Source organism: Lepisma saccharinum, chromosome 11, assembly GCF_977018435.1.
Source record: "Lepisma saccharinum chromosome 11, izLepSacc3.1, whole genome shotgun sequence".
Classification (NCBI taxonomy): domain Eukaryota; kingdom Metazoa; phylum Arthropoda; class Insecta; order Zygentoma; family Lepismatidae; genus Lepisma; species Lepisma saccharinum.
This window is the reverse complement of record NC_139239.1, coordinates 18020719-18042116: the sequence shown is the minus strand read 5'-3', so window position 1 is coordinate 18042116 and position 21398 is coordinate 18020719. Positions and strand designations below refer to the sequence as shown.

The 21398-nt window shown below is 38.2% G+C and overlaps 1 protein-coding gene across 1 annotated transcript in view; it reads right to left on the bottom strand.

The window, feature by feature from the left end:
• PIG-O (phosphatidylinositol glycan anchor biosynthesis class O) overlaps window positions 1-10681 on the bottom strand; it is a 48695-nt gene extending 38014 nt beyond the window's left edge. The window contains exons 1-2 of the mRNA XM_083130783.1: window positions 9742-10681; window positions 5016-5086 (exon numbers count right to left, since the gene is read on the bottom strand). Coding sequence (XP_082986909.1) covers window positions 5016-5086; window positions 9742-10598 — 928 coding nt within the window. The 5' untranslated portion in view covers window positions 10599-10681. The remainder of the gene's footprint in view (window positions 1-5015; window positions 5087-9741) is intronic.
• Window positions 10682-21398: the final 10717 nt, after the last annotated feature.

The window sequence follows — 21398 nt, the reverse complement described above, 5'->3', positions numbered from 1 at the left end:
AGTAAATCAAACACGAATGACTGAACTTATGAAACCAAAATAGAAGTGAAATTATCATTAGGAGTGTTATATTTATTGGTGTTTATAATTTTACATCATTTATGTTAGGACCATTAGATTTGGTTCTGATAGCAATTTTCTACATTTTTGTTAAGTTAGGAGTGCTAAGCCAAGCGTCAAACTAAGTTTGCAGCAGGTTTTATGTATCAATCCTCGTGAGAACTGAGCTCAGAATCTTCTGTGCCAGTCTTGCCTCAACCGCCGAGCTGCTTACATCGTAGACACTGAGAAAATCCACAGTATTGCCAACCGCACAACACATCAAAACCCGCATGCATGTCAAGCAGAATGTACTTTTACTTCTTTTTGTCTCCTGGAACAAAATTTTAGAAGTACTCTCTGCACATAGATTATTTAATATAAATGCAAAATAACTTCTAAACATGAGAGCATATGTGTATATTTCGAGCACGCAAAAAGAAAAATAAACAAAGATAAAAGTAAACAATGATAGGCCCCTCTTGAATTAAATGACAAATTATTGTTTTTGGTTTAGAAAGAAATACATTTATGAAAAACTTGGTTGCTTCGTTCGCAATACATCCCTTACTGTAAGACTTCAAGTTATACCAGCAAAAAAAGCATGATTTTTTACGAGGGTCACTATTTATATTTTGAGCCTTGGCAACACTGATTGAAGTTAGGCGCGATTTGACGTTTGCACGGAATCGTCTGACATTATTGACCATAACGTACTTCAAATGTTTTGTCAATAGCTTCATTTGTGTTGTTTATGTTGCCTTGGAGATTGCGCGACAACAATAAAATGGAATTAACTCGTGAACATTTTCGTGTGATGATTTTTTACGATTTTCGACGTGGATTATCAAGACAAGAGTGCATCGATCAACTTACTTCCACATTTGGCGATGAAGCCCCATCCTTTGCCACTGTGAAACGCTGGTATAACGAATTTAATCGTGGCCGCCATTCGCTCACCGACGAGATTCGCGAAGGTCGTCCAAAATCAGTTGTTGTTCAAGAAAACATTGATGCTGTGCAAAACCTAATACTGCAAGATCGTCATGTGACATACTGTGAGATTGAGGCAACCATAGGCATTAGTTCCACCAGCATATATAAAATATTACATGATCATTTAGCTGTGAGAAAGGTATGTTCTCGTTGGATCCCACACAATTTGACAAAAACTCAAAAACACGCTTGCGTCAATTGGTGCAAATGCTCAATAAATACAATCGTGGTGCTTCAAAAGACGTATATAAGATTCTAACAGGTGACGAATCATGGATATATGCATATGAGCCGGAACGTAAACTGCAGTCGACTGTATGGGTGTTTCAAGATGAACCCAATCCAACAAAAGTTGTTCGCGCTCGAAGCACATCGAAACAAATGGTCGCCTGTTTTTCGGGAAAACTGGTCATGTGGCAACTGTGCCTTTAGAGGAACGTAGAACGGTCAACTCTGAATGGTACACAACAATTTGTTTGCCAGAGGTCTTCGGTCAAATACGGAAAACAAACAAACGCCGTCGGATCATTCTTCATCAAGACAATGCCAGCTGTCACAAATCTCGTCTAACAACCGACTTTATGAACAGTCAAAAAATCGAATTGATGGATCATCCGCTGTACAGTCCTGATTTGGCACCCAATGACTTCTTCTTGTTCCCGAATGTCAAGAATAAATTGCGTGGACAACGATTTTCGTCGGCGGAAGATGCCGTTGATGCGTTCAAAAACCATATTATGGAGGTGTCTCAAGATTAGAAAAACTGCTTTGACAAATGGTTCGAACGAATGCAAAAGTGTATTGACATTAAAGGAGAATACTTCGAAAAACAATAAAGCAGTTTTCAATGCGAAATTCCTGTTTTTTCATTGTTAGGCTCTAAATATAAATAGTGACCCTCGTATTGGTGACAATCAGGTGCATTGTCTGCTGATATTACTCTGGTTTCAATTTATGAATCACTTCACTAAACCAGGATTCAAATCTTGGTCTGTCCATTTCTTGCTGATAATCACCCTTCCCTTTCTTTGCACGGAACAGTAAATATGCGATTTCAACAAAGACGTCATTGCTGCCATTGGGGAAACAATAAGCCTCCCCTTCCCCTCTTCTTTTCTCGTAGGTTTCTTCAGCCCTGGTGGTGGTTTTGGATGGTGGTGTCCTTCAATGTTTGGTTCAATGTATGCCCCCGCCCCCTCCAGTTAAAGCACGTCTCGTCCAAATAAGAAACATGTTTCTTATCACGGCGATATCTTTTAATACTGCGGAGATTCTTTTGGCGTCAAACAACAAACAATCGTGTCCTCTTCCTAAACTTAAACTGCAAATCATTCAGCACTCGTGATACAGTTTGTGCGCAACCCTGTTTTACTTTGATCATATTATCTTAAGGAGGATAATGCATTTCAACAACTTGCTTGATTTGAAGAGCTTTTCCCTTCAAATGAAGCCCAAAATAACACTCAGGTAAAACCGTGCGCTGAACAGGAGACCTCGATTCAGTCATTCTCGCCACTGTATAGCACAATTATTAATCAATCACATAAACATAGGGTTAAAATAGTGGGATGTGCAACACTAGTATCGTGGATTCCACACGCTCTGCAATGTATTCAGTCTTGCTCGACTCACTCTTGATCTTCAGCGATTCTTCAGTGCAATATAAACCCCAGTTGGCGAATCTGCCGATCCTAGTATCTGCACAGTGATTGCAACCGATTAAGTACATACCTGCTAATGGATGTATTATTTTGTCTGTATTTTACAAATTATATAACTGTTTTCTTGCAAGTATGCAGTTGTGTCGGAATAGAACCCGTCTCAGTGGAACTATATTCTGCGCGCACGTTTGGATCTACATATGTGAAAACCTGCTGCAAAGTTGACTTGCCGCTTGGCTTAAGTTTGGTGGTGTGATCTTTTACACTTGTTCTCTAGCTATTTGAGTGTGCATACAACCAGTTTCTAAAGTTTTAAAATGTGGTGAAAATATACGGAGATGGCAGGTTTATATTTACGCAGGCCATACTTTTGGATTAAATACCTCCGTTGTTTGTGTTTTCCACATGCTGGAACCAATTTAATATTACATAAAATATTCAAATCTGTCAATTAAAAAAAAATCAACATAATTCTCGAGGGAAAAAGTAAGCCAAGGTCACCCTTCCTATCTGTTCAATAAACATTCTAGATTAATTACATAATAAATATTTTTTAAAATGCTATGGACGAGATAAATTGTGGATCTATACTCCATATGGAGTATCAATGCAATAAATAAACCTTGTTTTTTATTTCTTGGTGTGGGTAAGTGACTAATTTGATTTGTTTCATATAGACTATGCTATTGTTTCTCAAATACTCTTTTAAATGAGGTTCTTTTGTCACGAAAATAGACTGTTATGTGCAAGTATTGAGGTAGTAAATCTCCGATGAAAAGAGATAATCCTCCACATAGAACTTATATCAATATATTGTATACAGTAGAAAATTCTCACTTGTAAACTATATCTTAGTAATCAAAACCATCACTTTCCCTAATCAAATTATGTAAAATACAGCAGCACATTTTTGCATTGCTGTGACAATGAATACAAACAATAAGTATTGCTTCTTTTGAGATCCATGATGTATGCAACTCTCACTGACGCTTTTGTGGCAGATGCATATTGTGAATATTAGGACAGCTGCCAGCAAAGCTGCTTGCTGATACAGAGAGATGCCATGGTATATCAGTGTGATGACACTCTTAAGCTATAATAGTTGCTGTAGTTTCTACAAGTCAATGTAACATACAGATACAGATCGTAAAAAAAAATTAGCAATCGTCTGTTACAACAACTGAGTGAGATTCATTGTTTATTTGGAACTCAAACTGTAATATGGAAACATTGAACAAGAACTCACTAATGCTTGTCTCAATGTTAGTGACAATATTCTTTATTTGTATGCATTCACTTTATCTATACCAACATTAGACTACTTAAAAATGGTATATGACAATATTGCACATCAAGAACTTACTAATTAACAGGGAACACTTTTATATGTAAATACATATTTATGTGTGAAGCTGAAATCAGTTACATTTTTTATTATCTTTGCGCATCATGGCATCTAGACTTGTACATATATTAGGTTTTGGCTCATATTTTACATATTGTAGTTATTTTTACATATTATTTCCATTTACATATTATTTCCATATTTCAGAACTTTTCTCAAAATATACTGCATATTCGCTCAATAACTACATGTCCCCATGTGACTGGAAGAGTTGGGTGAATTTCTTGTGAATAACTGACAAAGTCTGAAGCGACGTTAAAAAACAAAAGTTTACGACCTTTTTTATACCCTTCAATTGCGTTAATTACAAGTTTCTGTAATTCGAACAATACATATATATATATTTTTACACCTCCCAACTGTTTGCTTTTGTTATTGTCAAAAACTTGAAATTCCTGTTTATTTACAATTGGTACAAGCCTCGGATTCTGGTTGTTACCCATGTGCCTGACAGCAGCACCACAAGCAACGATTTTGTAGCACACGAACGAGATCCGCTTCTGGTTTCTCTTCAAGATAGTCACGGTAATAGTTACAATGCTGAGACTGTATTCTACGTAGCTTGTATAGTGTCTCATATTAATACAAAGGTAATTTTTTTATGTACGTCCATATTTAACTCCAAATTGTGGGGAAAATAACTAAATATGTATTTACATAGTTAGCACAATTTTACTACATATCAATTTATTCCCTGCTAATTAAGTTCGTATCTCCAAAAAATAATTAATATTTGTCATTATTTCGGAGTCGTCTATGAAATTGCAAATTGCAAGTCTTATACTTTTCTGGAATTGATTGCTCATGGTAAATTTTCTTCAAATCTTCCGAAGACAGACAAAATATCTACATTTTAAATTTTCAAAAGGAGTGAAAATATTTTCATTCTACTTGTATATTTACAAAAACCTTACCTGTTTTAGTCATTCCATGATCACCTACAACAAAAAGTACTGTATTCTCATCAATGGTGTCAACAAGAGTTCTGAAACAGAAGAAAAAGTGTTAACAAATTTCATTCTTCATATCCAAACAAAATTTATAATTACAATTTTCATACTAGAACAAAGATATCCTTTTAAAAAAAATTCACACCAAAGCAGAAGATATGATTACAACTGTCATGAAATTAAATAGCATAGAACTTTGGAAAAAAATATCAAAACCCAAGAAATACTTAATATCTTCTCCCAGTTTGTACTTGTATGATACCTTTTAATTCCCACAATAACTTCTAAATTCCTTGTTAATATCGTGTGTGGTCATCAATTCAATGGTAATAGCATACCATAGGGTCATTCCACGTGAAATCACCCAATTGAAAGACAAGAAGGTGCTTCATAGTCACTGATTTGCTTCCAATTTTTTTTTTCCTGATAGATACTTGGTCCAATATGACATTGATGTATAAAACATATCTGTTACAAATACACTTTCTTCACAATTAAGTGTTACTTTTGTATAACTAATTTATAGAAACCCTGTATATTTGTCATATTGGACCGAGTATCTATCAGGAAAAAAAATGGAAGCAAATCCGTGACTATGAAGCAACTTCTTGTCTTTCAATTAGGTGATTTCACGTGGAATGACCCCATAGTCTTCCATCAACTTATTGTTTTTTCCAATTTTTAGCTATAAAGAATGGTTGTTTCAAAATTGTATTTACCCAGGATAGAGCAACAAATACTTTTCAGCATGATAATGAACCTCAAAGGTTTCTTTTTTATTTCAAAAATTCCACTAGAGTGGAAAATAAAAAAATTGCAATACCCACTTATGAGGTAAGGATAAAATTGATCCCTGTGCAATGTAGCATGGCATGAAAACACACATGGGGTGTAAAATAGGACTCCACTCACTCTCTGTAACAATCACAGTGGAGATAATGTGATCACTAGACATCGGATTTTAGATTTTTAACCTATTTTTTCTTTACAGGTATGTAAGAAAAAATAAGTTATGTCAGCGTTTTGTTAAAAAACGCAACAACTGATGAAGTTTTATAGTGCCTAAAAAAACTATTTTGTTCGAGAGAACCTATATTTATGCACCTAAATCAAGCCTTTTTTTAGTTGTTTTTTTTATATTTTTAAAGGTTGAACAGGATTTTTATGTCACACAGAGGCATTTGCTTTGTTTGGTCACGAAAACATTCAATGACAAACGTGTTTGAAAATTACTCTCTGTCGATTTCCCTTTCTCCAAGTCCATGGTGATTTTTCAAAACTCTAAACAATGCAAAATATCTGGTGCCACTGTTTGTGGTCTTAATAACTTTTGAGTCACTTCGGTGCTTTGTGGCATTCACACCTTGCAAACTAACATTTCAGCATTGAAGTTTGAACCACTGACTATGTTTTTGTTGAAATATTATTTTCAGCATATAGGATAATCCTCGCAGACAAAATTGTGGATTGTGGATTGACTGTGGATAACATGAAAAAAGATTGTTGCCTAACTGTACGGCGGAGTGGATTTTAATAGCAAATTTCCAATGGTAAGTTCTGCCAACACACATAGCATTATGCAAGATGGTGCGTATTTCAGGATATAGGTGTCCCACTTTCATTTGCCAGTGACTGTACCTATTCAGCATTTTCAGGAATTTTGAACTGTACCTATTCAGCATTTTCAGGAATTTTGAACTATATTAAGTTTTTTTGAACCTATTTCAGGATTTTTCGAGCCTAATTTAAGATTTTAAGGTCCTATTTTAGGATTTTTCGAACCTATTTTAGGGTTTTTTGAACCTATTTTAGGATTTTTAGAGCCTATTTCAGGAACCTAAAATCTGAGGTCTAGTGATCACTACCATGTTCCAACCATCCTTACTTTCCAGGACTGCACCCAATACGTCTCTAAAATCCACCCGGCTAAAGAATGGACTTGAGGAAACCCAGATCTTCCACCTCCAGTTCAAGGGGAGAAAAGCGGTGTTGCTACCGGAAGCTACACACCTGATTTTTGTCCAGTCGTACACGACACCTCTTCCTATCAACATGCCCCCTTCGCTCGCATTTCAGGGCGAGGCAGGGAATCTGAGACCCATTCGCTTGCTGCGCTGCGGCAACCATTAGGCACTGCTGTGCTTGGCCTTGTTGACGGTGCCACTTGTTTCGAAAATGACTCGAAACGAAAAATTTGGCAACGTCACCACGGCAAGTTGACAAAGCCGATTGGTTCAGCGGTTCATGTGACCCTCTTCGGCCTTCAACAGAAAAGATAAAAATAAAATTTCCAAGTGCATTTTCTAGCCGTAACAACTGTAGGTTAATGTACAGGTTGTGTTGACTCTGCATCCAGTTTATTATACATCTTAACATGAATATTTTTGTGTGTCTGTGTTAATTTTTATATAGCCCAACTCATATATGAATTCTTGTGATCTTATGCCTCCCTGATGGCGTAGTGGTAGCATCGTCGCCTTGTAATCAAGGAGTCCCGGGTTCGATACCCAGTGGAGGTACATAGTGGTTCAGATCCCACTTTAAACTGTAGATCCAGTCCCGACTAGCCTTATTGCACATAAAGTGGACTTAAAACACCAAATCAATCAATCAAATCTTGTAATCTTATGTTAAGCAATACTTCATATTAATTATTTTCATTAATTTCTTTCTGCCTGTATTTAAGATTGCATTATTGCATTATATTTTTAATGATTACTTTCAGACTGGGGCATTCCACGAAAAGTTGTCCTACTCCATGTAAATAAAGAAGGAATTCAGTGGCCCAGTTCCATGTAAATAAAAAAGGAAACAATCTTAAAATTATTGCTCTTAATTTCATTAAGTTTTAAATATTTACGAATGCATATTTCTGCAAGAAAGTGGGAAAAACTAAGGTAATGTAAGCCAATCTGCCCAACCTACTCTCAAAATTATTTTGGCATGGAGAACGGCCCAATTTTCAATACTTTAATTTCAGATTAATCAATCAATTTTTACATGTCTCAATTTCTTTTTAGGTCTTTGAAGACATACTTCAGAGGCATAGTGATTATTTACTGTGTATTATCTGGAGAACATTTTTTTCTCTTAGTGTATATGCCTACATACATGATTCTTTGTTTGCAAACAGCCATTTGTTTACTGTAGTCTTGGATACAGACTGCCGTTTGTCATCAACTTTGGGTCTGAGTGCTATGTTTTTATGTTAGGTAGGTCAGGTTTAGGGCTCTTAGCATTAACAAAACATCCCTAAATGCTTTCATTGTTGGGATAGGTAGGTCAGGTTTAGGGCTTTTAGCAATGAAAGAAAAGGAACTTGGTCCCTGTGAACCAAGAACAGCTGCTAAGTGTGTATGCTTGAATAAGTTACTTTTCAAATCATAATTACTTTGATGAATAATACTCAGTGAAGCTTTCAACTATGCTAAATAGTTTCCCCAAGCTTCAAACTTATTTCCATGATCCTTTCCAGTATTCTAGGAACTTCTTAATACTCCTATAAAACTTGCGGAAAAATCATTAATCATTTAGAACTATTACCTGGTATAGGAATCTTCACACAAAATACACAAATAACAAACCAAAGTGATTATTTTCTAAAACTGACAACATATCTGCTGTAGTCTGAATCCTATGTAACAGTCAACAAATGAGACCTGGTGTGAATCACATACATGAACATATATAAATGGAACAAATCATTCCATATGATGCAGTAAGTATTCATTATGATTCTAATATGTGCATTTAGCCATGTAGTCAATTCCTATCACATTAAAACTATGCATGTTTAATGAAGAGACCAACATCCAGCAGCTGGAAATTTGGCTAATGAAATTCATCGTTAGTGATTACAGTGCAAGTATGTTTAATTAATAACTGTTAATATACAGGTAAAACTTTAGTATCCGCCAAACGTCTGAAATTCCTTTATTTTCTTAATTTTCACATTGGTACTTACATATTCTGCATTGCTAAGGATTCTGGAAGGTGGGATTTCATTTTTTCCACGATAATAACTTCAATTTTCCACATATCGAGTAATTATTGTTCGTTCATTTTCCGGTTGCGTGACGCACAATATGGCGGGAAAATCTTGACTAGCGTTGTTCATGATCACTGGGTGTGCAGTGTTTCCAACCTTCTTCACCGAAAAATACCTACTTTCGTGTTACTGATTTTTTATTTTTTTCCAGGTCCCACGAACCATGCATGGATAGCCCCACGAACCATGCACGTAGCCCCACAAACCATTCACAAATAGTCCCACGAACCATGCACGTATAGCCCCTCGAACCATGCATGGCAAGGTTAGGTTAGGTTGTTAGGTTAGGCAAACAAAGTTAAAATTGTCATATTCAAAATTGTCATGTTCTTGCAAAAAAAAAAAAACTGCGTGGTTGGAAACACTGACCGGGGGTTACATCATCGAACACACGCAGAATTTGGTTCACGTAGTAGGACATAGAGGCGACAGCTTTCGTGCATCGGAGAGACATTAATCTTCAAAAATACATGATTTACCGGCGATATAAATTAAGCGATGGGAAAAACCACTTCCACGAACACTTCAAAAATGTACGGAAAGTCAGTTCGGCAAGTAATCTCTCCTGTAAAATTGAAGAAATACGTATTGCGGATACTAAAATTTTACCAATATAAGAGCTGGGCATAAATCTGTACTTACTTGAGGACTTTGTTCAATTCATTCAGTTTCCTAGCCATTTCTGGGTGATTTGGTCCATATCTATGACCGCAATGGTCAATACCTAGATAATGAGCAATGAGAAGCTGCCAATCATCCCGTTTCAACTCCGGAAAAAGATGTTCTGTGACGCCCTTGTCAACAGTATCTAAATCCCAAACATTAAAAGATGAAAATGGATATTCGCGTAGAAATCTTTTTGGATACAGTCCTGTCCAAGTATCATCACCCATAAATACTATGTTTCCATTCTTGCCTCGAACTTGGTCTAGGACATTATCTTCATTTATTTCATACGTTGCAAAATTTGAACCGATGTCAATAAAGGTCGGCAAACTGCCTGTTGTAATGCCCTTTAATCTCTGCATTGTGGTTGTTGGTGGGTCTGCAATGAATTTGTACAGTTTTGCATGCTTCGGTTTATGCTGTAGAAGAAAACGTATTGTAGTTAATTTGTTTTGATATGCCAACTCCTTATTCTTATTTATGCTACTATTATAGAAAGCAAAATCAAACTTGAAAGCATCGACTATAATCAGAACAACTTTAATACGAGAATGTGTACATGACAAAACGATGTCTTCATCCCTTTTGTGCTTGAATTTATTCCCTTCTACTTGAAAAGTCTGACTTACTTCATTGTATCGTACGTTTGTATTTTGAAATTCACAAGTCGAAATTTCAGGAATAACATCCCTCTTCAAGAGAAATCCATGAGTGAATAATAATATTGCTGAAATAAATAAATAGCACAGCCAGCTCAAGAGAAAAAGAAGCTTCCAAAAAGCAGCCATAGAAGTAATTAAACGTTTGCTCTTGTCACAAAAATCTCCATACATAAAAATAACTTTCCATGTGGTAATTGCTGTCGGCTATCCACAAACAGGCGTAGCAGAGGGGCAAGCAGAAAGCATTTCCAGCTATCAGTGTTGGCACTGCTTGTCGTTTTAATGGTCCCGTTAACTAAATAAACATTACTAGGTATGGACCCGAGCAATGTGTGTGTGGGGGGGGGGGCGAGTGGAGGGGCTCCAACATTGTTCATCTCATGCTGCTCAATTTTTTTGTATAATTCCTACAGGTGCTCCTGGCAGTCTGGAAGAAATAATGCAAGAAAGACTTGAAAACTAATTCCATCTTGAGTATCCTTTTGTCCTGCTACTCTTAAATTCTGATAGTCTTGCTTTCTTTTACTTCAATGATGGGATGCGATAATTTCAAATTCAAGTGGTGTGTTTTGAGGGGACAACACTATTATCGGGGTAATATGCTCCATGGAAAAATACCTTGCTTGTCCCTTCGTGGAAAAAATCTGTGAACGTCCGTGATTAGGGTAGGACAATTGCCCCCCTTGCCCGCCCCCACCGAGCGCCATCCGAAATGCCGAATTAACTTACCTTGCTCGCAGATGGTCATCAATAGGAGGAAAAAATCATTTCATAGGGCGTACTAAATAATACTCATTTTACGTGTGGTTTTTAAAATTTAACTTCCCACCAAATATCTTAAAAGGAGCCCAAGCCTTTTTCATATTCAAATAAGACCTATCTCAGATTGTACACACCATTTCCTGTTTGGTAGGGTGGGGGGGCAATTACCATCCATCAAGGCCAGTCAGTACACCTCGATAATAAGTCGGGAATTCTACATCCCTTTTCTGTTGCAAAGGGCATACCTTGTGAATTAAATGCCACTTATTTGGGCGATTTAAAGTTTTGTGGACAATTTGCCGAATCCCAGCGCGTTAATTGACATGAATGTTTTTTTTGTTTGTTTGTTTTTAATGCCCTGTTTGATGAAAAGTATAAAACATTTATGTACAGTGGTATATTGAAAAGAAATGTCATCATTAAAATTATGATAAAATATCGAGGTCCATTAACATTGTAAGTAAACTAACTACTTGTCTACTACAACAACAGCCTATTGAAAATCAATTCATTGACTGAAGAGGGTCCTATCGGCGCTCCATTTGTTTCTGGTAGATTCCAATTGCACTTGTGATGTTGGGTCATGGGCGTAACTTGGAACCTAATTTTGAAGGTGCAGAATCAATCAATTCATCTGTTTTTGTTATTGAACTTTGGGTACAGCGTCTTGAATAAAGTGTGGAAAACGGAAAACGGCACGGTTCTGGGCTCTCGGGCTGGTTCCACTCGAATATGATACCGCTAGAGGCGCTGGTACAGTGGTCGCGAACATTCTATACAGTCGACCACGTCCTGTTATCGTTATACTTTCATTAATAATACGGGAGAAAAGTACGCGTGGAATGCTCTTGGTAACTAATTTTTTGTGTATGAATTAGGTTCATAATTATTATCATCATCATCATTTCTTTTAAAGATATGCACATAATTATCATCATTACCATCACTGAAGCATTTATATATTTTATATTTACTGTCTCTTTTCTTCGGCTTTAAACTAATCGCGGCAATGATGATAATGATGATTGCAAACCCACAAAACGTCCTTAATGCCATCGACATGAGTGTAAGGAAACTTTCAGACCAATGGGACAAGCAACACGGGATGTTTACACTGATGTGACTAGTGACACAGACACTTCCAGACTGTAAAATAGCATTCATTGCGCATGAGGGTCGAAACAGCAAACGACACGTTCATATGTCGTATTCGCATGCTACTTGTTACTTCGGTCGGAAAGTTCCTTAAAGGAAGGGTGCTCAGACCGCCCAACTTAAGTGACAAGCGACAGCCTTGAAGCGGCACTTCAGTCTATTAGCAAGCGTTTGCTGCTAATTGTGCGAACAACAGATCTAGGCGACACGATAAGCCACACGTGTCGCTCTGTCGGTTGTGTGTCGCTCAAACTGGGCACTTTCCTCAATAGCTTGCAACGTGTTGCCGTGGTTTGTTGTTCGCGCATGCGTAGAGACATGCAAATTTGGTTTTTGACGAAAAAACGAAATGTGAAAAAACACATTCTAATGTTAATTTTTCATGTTTCTGAAAGGTGTGAGGTGCATTTTCCTACCCTGTTTTGTCACGAAACGATGCGAAATGAACTGCAAAATGCGAAATACACTCTTAAACACGAAATTTACCATTTATATACCGATGCGACACTTTCTGAAGTCTGAAGTATCCTGTGAGTTATGCAATTCACGGATAATTGATTAATTCTGCTATAAATATTTGAGAAGCAAAAATGGACTCCTTTATACAGGAATAAACTTAATATTCTGGTAATGATTTAATGTGCTATTAGAAGGGAGGATATGTTTATTTTGTGTAATAGTGCAGTTTTTAAATCAAATTTTGGATTATATTCACATTTTTTAAAAACAAAATGTCATTTCATATGGTGCTTTTTCACCGCTATAAGAGAAATTTCATTTTATTTACCGCTTTTGAACCCGAAATTGTCTCTGTTTTTGTACCGAAATTTTGCTTTTTATTTACCAACAATATGTGCCTCTAAGCATGCGCGATGCAATGAGTGTTTTGCTTTAGGGATATTGCCCACCAAAGCGGCACGCGACACTTATCGCTTGAGGATTTCACCAACCAAACGCTGGCCTGTGCTACCCGTCATGCCTTTACAATGTGAAATGTTGCTCTTGATTGGCTTTTGAAAAACTAAATATGCTGACCAAGGCAGTAATTTATTTTATTAAAAACATAAACTAAACGTAACGTTTCAACCTTCTAGCAAGGTCTTCTTCAGACTCTGTATCAAGTACAAAAGCATATTTAGTTTTTCATAATCATGGAAACAAGGCTTAATGGTGTTATAATTTGATTGGCTTGTTTCCAAGCGACATGTGTCGCGTCTCGCTTCGGTATGAAAGTTGCCTTGGACCGAAGGACCCGTGTCGCTTTGGTCTAAAATCTCCTTGAGGAAACGGTGCTGTCAGAGCTTGTGACCCTACGGTTCGAAATGCTGCATTGATTACAGACTGCTCGCTTTCAGGCGACACTTGTGGTTTGTCGCCTCGGTATGAAATATCTCTCAGGATACTATTTATATTCTCTAATACACAGTCCAAGACCTGACGTCCAGAATCATATTGCGATGTTTCTTCTTTGGTTATGCACGCATGCTATTTATTTATTCATTTTATTTTACTTTTCTTTCCAAATTAATGCCATTTCGTGACTGCAAATCACTCCACAAATATAACTGTTTCCATCAATTCACGTACCGCCTTTCAAGACAAACAAATTTACATAATATATTCCAAAAACTAACAAAGCCGCTTACTTTCATAAGAAAATTAGCACCGATACTGATCACACTGCCATCTATGTTCTCATGCGTCTCGGGAACCAGTTTCTTGGGTCGTTTTCCACACTACGTTATTCAAGGCGCTGTAGTTTGGGGGAAGAGACTCGAAAAGTTTTCCATCCAATAAAAACAGTATCCAGGATTATTTGGTAAATAACTGTGACGTTTGCGAAATCACAAATATTACTCTATTATTGGGTTGGTGCGAATGAAATGTCCGGCCCAGGTGCCTCATTGCCAAAGGCCAAAAAAATCAAAGCTACAATACCTGGTTAATCAAAATAGTCGCCGTCTGCAACCACATACTTTTGTCATCGCTCAGCCAACGATTGGATTCCTTGGCGAAAGAAGTCTGGAGTCTGCGACGCAAAGAACTTCTCAACGGAATGTTGCACCGCCCGATCATCAGCGAAGGTCAGGAAGTGATCGAGATGCCGGAAGGGGTGGTAGTCAGTGGGAGGGAGGTCGGAAGAATACGCTGGATGAGGAAGGGTTTCATATTGCAACTCATGGAGAGCTTGCACCGTCCTTTGCGCGACATGTGGGCGTGCATTGTCGTGCAACATGAGGACACCATGTCTGTGGACCATTGCTGGATGCTTGCGACGAAATTTGCGGTGCATTTCATGGAGTTGAGAACTGTAACGATCTGCATTGATGGTTTCACCTCGCCTGAGAAGGACATGATGGATCACACACACCATCGACCACCATACCAGCAACAACACCTTCCGTGGGTGGAGAGGTGGTTTCGGAAACCACCCTGAACGTTGATCACGATCCAACCATTGTCCTGATCGTTTACGATTGTCATAGCAGATCCATTTTTCATCTGAAGTGACAATCCGATGCAGGAACTCATCCCGGTTATTCCTTACACTCAGAGAACTGCCCACCTCCAGACGGCGAGTCTTGTTGACTGGTGTCAAATCATGTGGTACCCATGAGTCCAACTTTTTCACTTTACCGATCGCACGGAGCCGCCGAACGACAGTGGTATGGTGTATGCCTAACTCGTCTGCAATGGCACGAACACTTTTCCGAGGGTCCGCTTCCACGGCGTTCCTGAGGAGCTCATCCGAACATGATGTTGGTCGATGTCCACGGGGTTCAGTTTGCAATGCTGTGTCACCGGAACGAAATTTGACAAACCAGCGGCGAATGGTTCGTTCATTTACCATTCCTGGCCCAAATGCACTGTTAGTTTTTTTGGCGGCTTGCTGAGCAGAATGTCCGAGTTTGAATTCGTAAAGATAAATCACTCGCAATTGTGTGTTCTCCATGGTGCACTTTTAGACGACCCTGTTCAGCAACACATTGCCTCCTGACTGTCTAGGTGCTACAGCCTGTTTGCTGGACATATACAGAATTTATGACGTTCGACCCGTGACTTGAGTCAATCCCTGTGTTGTTTTGTTGAGGTGAGTTTCCCACCAGACATCAGAGCGGACATTTCATTCGCACCAACCAAATACTTCGCTCCTCGGGCCCCATAACTTATAAATTTTAATAAACCCGAAAATTTGGGGGGCAAGTGCCCCCCTTGCCCCCGCCAAGATACGCCTATGTGTTGGGTCAGAACTTGTGGCTTGCTGTGATATTTTCCCTTAGGAAAGTAGCCCCAGAAAAAAAAATAGGAAACTCAAGAATATTTAAGAGGCAGAAACGGGTCAATACATGGGTACATTTCACCACATACATTTTTGGATGGGATACAGTAACCCCCTTAAATCCGTAGATTCAAGTTGTAGCCCCCTAAAATAATTTGACAGACGCAAGATGCTGCTAGGCACAGACTAGGGTCTCCCCCCCCCCCCCATGGCCCAGTGGTAGCGTCGTCGCCTTGTAATCAAGGGGTCCCGGGTTTGATTCCCGGTGGAGGCACATACTGGTTCGGATCGCACTTTAAACTGTAGTGTAGGGCAATAGCGGCTTCTGCCTATTCGCACGTGCATACCCAAATAAATCTGTAATGCGATTAATTTTTATTATACTTATTCACTTAATACTATCTCCTTCAAGACATCAAACGTTCCCACGCCCAATCGGCGACCATATCTTCGTGTTATGAGCGACTCCAGACTGAGGTTCGTTCGTTTCTCAGAAGTGGCAGTGCGCTCAGATGCCGCTGTCGTGTGGCGGAGTGGAAGCAGCCCACATGTCATCGTAAATCGAGGGATTTTTTTTTTTTTTAAAAAAAAAAAGGGACCTTTCTATGGTATCTTCGCCCGCACTGTTGTTTCGAGCATGCCAGGCGAAAGATAGAAGGGGAGGAAAGAGGGGGGCAATGGTGCTGTTCATTGCCAAACTTTTCCCGTGGCGGCGCCACCCCCGTTGCGTCCCTAAATAATTTTGTTCGTCATTTGGTTGCCCTAAGCTTTACATTGGAGCTCGATGGGATGGCTATTCAAACGTTATTTTCAATGAAGGTAAGAATTTCTCGTGTAAGTCGATAATAAATATGGGTTTAGCAAAGCTTTAAGATAATGCAGCCAGTCATAAGTTTCCGAAAATTACATTCTCCTGAACCTAAGAATTAATATATTAAAGCGCAACGTAATGGTTGCGAAAACGAGCTAAATATAGTACGTTTATGCACAAAGAACACTAAACCTGACGTCATTTGGGTCATCTCTAGCTGCCATGGGTCGATAATACAAAAAATTAGATTTTTACGCTATGCTTTGCTTTTTTTCTGGTTGAGAGCATGTGTAATTCAACGGCGGGTAGGAATCGAAGAAACTCCCAACATTATAAAGAAAAAATGTATGTTTTCATTGTATTAAGCAGATATTCTCCCTTCGTATTTTCGTCCTTCTTTTTCTTGATAACAATAATTTTAAAATTATAATACCTGTAAATAAGATAGCCCTAGAGGTTGCGAGACATGAAACAGAAGAAAAAATATTTTATGTCATAACTATTATTTACGATAAATGTGTGTATATAAAACAAAGGAACATATTTACTAGCTACGTGGAAAAGTATTATATCACGTGAAAAAAGTCAGTTATTAAAAACAACTATAAAAATAAATGTACAGTCGCGCGGAATTATTATGCATTATTCTTGAGCGGATTCTCAACAATAGATCACTTAAATTGTGAAAATTGGAGTGACGTAAAAAAAGTGCTGTGCAAATTTTAAGGCTTCTTTGAGTTCCGATATCTTTTCTGTTGTTGACGATCGTCTTTTTCAAAAGTCTTACTCTTACAGCACTGATTATTCAACCATCATGTTCACACATCATTTCTGAGGTTAAGATGACATCAAACTTGCAATCTAATAGCAGCACGTTCGGCATCAAATTCCCCATGTATTTAAATGGGAGAACAATTGCCGATCAAAAGCGTGGGGACGCAACAGGGGTGCTGAAACCTACAATAGTTTGCTTTGACCAGGCCCATTGAGAGCGAAACGCGTGTTTTAAACAATCAGTACCTTCGGATTTTCAGCGCTGAAGCTTCAGTTGACGTCATCGCCTATTCCACCACTTACGTTCGAATTTTCATCACAAATTGTTTCACAGTTGCTATTTTCTCTGCAGTTTCGGCTGTTGCTTCGCTTTTATGGAAACACCGTTGCTAAATGAATTTAAAAGAAGAACTAAGGATAGTACGAAGGAAGAGGAAGATTTATTTCTACTTACAAGTGCAGTGGCAGAAAACACACATATATTCTGTAGATTTCCGGCCCGTAATTCACTTTCATATGTTCTCATTGACGCCATTGTAGCTCATCGTTAGCAGACTACAATTACCCACAATTCCTAAAATCCACCACTTGCACCAGCCCCTGTTTGTGGTGGAATCTCATGGATTGAGCGCTATCGGTGAATATCCGAATGAAAATGCTTAAGCGCTGAAAATCCGAATGTGCGGAATGTCTTGCATTGCCTTTGCTTAGTGCAGCAGATTGGTCATAATAAACTGTCCTTATGGCGTTGTAGTCGATCAACGCTGACTGATCGTTGATCAGTCAGCTGTTTTTATTGTGTGCCAGTTCATGCGTTGCAAGAATTGTTACACTGTCAAAAGCTTGTTCCTGTTTCAGTGCAAATTGTTTGATTTCATGATGAAAGGGAAAACTCTACACAGCGAAAGCATATACGTAATATTTAATGTTGTTGAATATTTGGGGGGAAGTTAGCTACAAAGCGCGCAGCGACTGCAGTAATAATACGGACACAGCGGAAGAGGAAAACATCTGAAATACGAAGCAGGGCAGTGTGAACTGAGTGAGTACTGTTATTTTCTTTCATACTTTATTATTCTCTTGATTTCGTGTGATTTTCTTATTTTGGTCACTCGGTCATTAGAAATAAACAACTGCTAGATAGATTACAACTGATTTTCTGCATGTTGTCTTTTGATCGGCTACCTTGTTTGCAGTAGCGGCTTCAGATAAAATGTTCATCCGGGCGAGGTGTTGCCCCCTCTTTTTTGCCCTGGTGCATCTACTTTCCACCTTGCTACAATGTAAATCATGGTCATGGTATATATTTTCGGTTTTGATGACGAGAAATAATAGCCTTATTTTAAAAATACTTTGAGTGTTACTGTTAAAGAACATGTTTATTGTATGTGTTATTTAATACATATATAATGACATCAAAGTAACAGTAATCACTTAGCTTAAATTCCTACATGATTTTGCAATATGCTTATTAAGTTATCATCAGTAACTGCAATTAATTCTTGATAACAATAAATCCAACTCTTTTTAAAAACATATAGCCACACACCCGGTGGAGGCACATAGTGGTTGGGATCACCCTTTAAACTGCTTTTCTATGGGTGGATCTAAAAAATAAACTCTAACAAAAAAAAAAAAATAGCCAAGGCTGATTGCATACCCATAGAACCGGACCACCAGCCGCCACTGGTGTAGCTCCAGTTCTTATTAGCCTTACTGTTAGGGGTGTGCGGGATCCTGAAAATGTTCTTAATTCTCGACGTTTTCTGCATTGCAAGTGTCTGGAGCTTATCGGAAATTGTTTGTTTTTATTCCAGAAATGCAAAAACAATCACTTAAGTTGAAAATGACGTGTAGAATTCGAGATTTTCAGAGCTTCGGGAAATTTCAAACATTTCCCGTCCCGAAAATTTCCCGACTTTTTTTGTCGGGAAATAGCGAATTTTTCCCGTCCCGAATGTCGGGATTAGTAAAAGTTTCCCGTCAGAAACCCGCCCCGACCAAAAAAATTCTGTCCCTCATACCCCTACTTAATGTGCATAAAGTGGACTTAATATACCGTGCGTCCATTTCGATCTTCAGCCGAGAGATCGGGAGAAGCGTGGCGGGCGGCGCTGACGGAGATGCCGACATTTGCGCCCTGTAATGCCCGCTTGTTTTTATGGACATATGCAGATATTTATATAAATATTGCAAAACGAGCATTAACCTGTGTTATAAGATTACGGTTTTAATTTTAGTAGCTTAGTGGTGTATGTGCCGATGATTTTGACACGCCCACCTCTTTTGAAACACGGCGTAGAGGTTTGTTTGGAGAACGTTCTAACGCTGCACCAATATCATCTAGTTTTGCTTCGGTTAGAATCCGTCGTCTTTGCTTAGGTGTTTTAAAATTTAACGATCCAGTTTCTCGTAATTTAAGGACAAGATGTCTAACCATATCTCTGTGCGGAGTTGAAACGCCTGGGAATTTCTGTACAAATTGCCTACACACGTCTCGACACGAGTCTGTTTTCATGAACGTGTCATACATAATAAATCTTTGTTCTAACGTGAACCATGCGTCTGGCATTCCAATCGTCTAACTGACAAAACACACATACACACTGCAATAACACAAACAAGTAACTGCAAGTAACCAAGAATAACACTCTTGCGCACAGTACGAAATTAACACGCTCTTGGTTTACATTGCTCGCCACTATATTCACAGCTCTGTCTTTATCTAGTCGCGAAGGAACAAAAAAACTCGAGCTCGGAGATTTCGGATTGCAAGGAAGCTCACGAAAACCATTGACATTTAACGGTTTCGTCTGCAGCGTAATCTTGATACAGTGTTGCACATTCGAAACCTCCAAACGATTCCCATCGCCACAAAACTCTTTCAAGGATATAAACTTAAGCAGGACATTACTGGTCAAAATTATGATTAAAATGTTCTATTATCTGTGGCTCTTAACATCGTTTCTAAAGCGTATTTTTTTGTGTATATAAGGGCAGAACTTGGATGAATTACAGATGATAAATTATAACACAGGTTAGTGTTCGTTTTGCAATATTTATATAAATGCCTGCATATGTCCATAAAAATAAGCGGGTATTACAGGCCGCAAATGTCGGCATCTCCGTCAGCGCCGCCCGCCACGCTTCTCCCGATCTCTCGGCTGAAGATCGAAATGGACGCACTACTAACTCAATCGAGCAAGGTGCTGCTGTTAAGTTAACCTATTTTCTCATAGCTCAAAACAAAAGAAATATATAATGTGTAAAAACAAAATCTTCCTTTTCAAAGGAATATAAAACCTATTCTCCTACATTGTGGTTGTGATACAGTGGGATGCATAAGTACTAAGAAGTAAATTGTTCATCACCGTGTACTTTTTGTATTTGTTTTACGCAATGGGAGCTTCAAGAATTGAAACAAAACTCCAACGAAACAGACTGCTGACAACTTTTTCACCAGCATACAAGAGACAAACAGAAGTTGAGGGAAAAATTTGTTAGTTTTCTTTATCCTTTTTTTATACAGCATCTCTTTTCTGCCACTTTTGGCTAATCGCGACGATGACGAGATATAATATAATGAAACTGATGAATTGACACTTTCAATGAGTATCCATGCCCAGAACAGGATTCGAATCCGCTACCCCTAGCGTCACAGCACCATGGAAGTCGGTTTACTTGTGTAGAGCTAGGTAGAATTGTATTGTACTTCTCATACAGAAGTTTTGAAAAATCATATACAGATGCAACCTTTTGTATCAAAGTCACATTTGAGAGCTGTTTAAGAAGAGAACGATTCAGCTGGGAATGTTGGACTAATGTCTGTTTCATAATACGAGGCGCATGTCAAAATAAGGGCCGATATTTTTTTAAAAAAACAAGAAAATGACACTGGTCTACATATGAAAAGAAGATTTCTGCTGACTTAGATATTTTAACTGATTCTATATAATTTGAGATCGCTGATTCCAAATATGTAGTCAGAGAAAGTGTATCACGTCACAATTTTTCACAAATCACATTTGAAAATTTTCACAATATTATAATACTGGGCTTAACTCCAACAATTTTTCATATAGATATCTGCACATAATGAAATTTCTTTTTCTGTTGACTTAGATATTTTAACTGATTCTATATAATTTGAGGTCGCTGATTCCAAAGATGTAGTCAGAAAATGTGTATC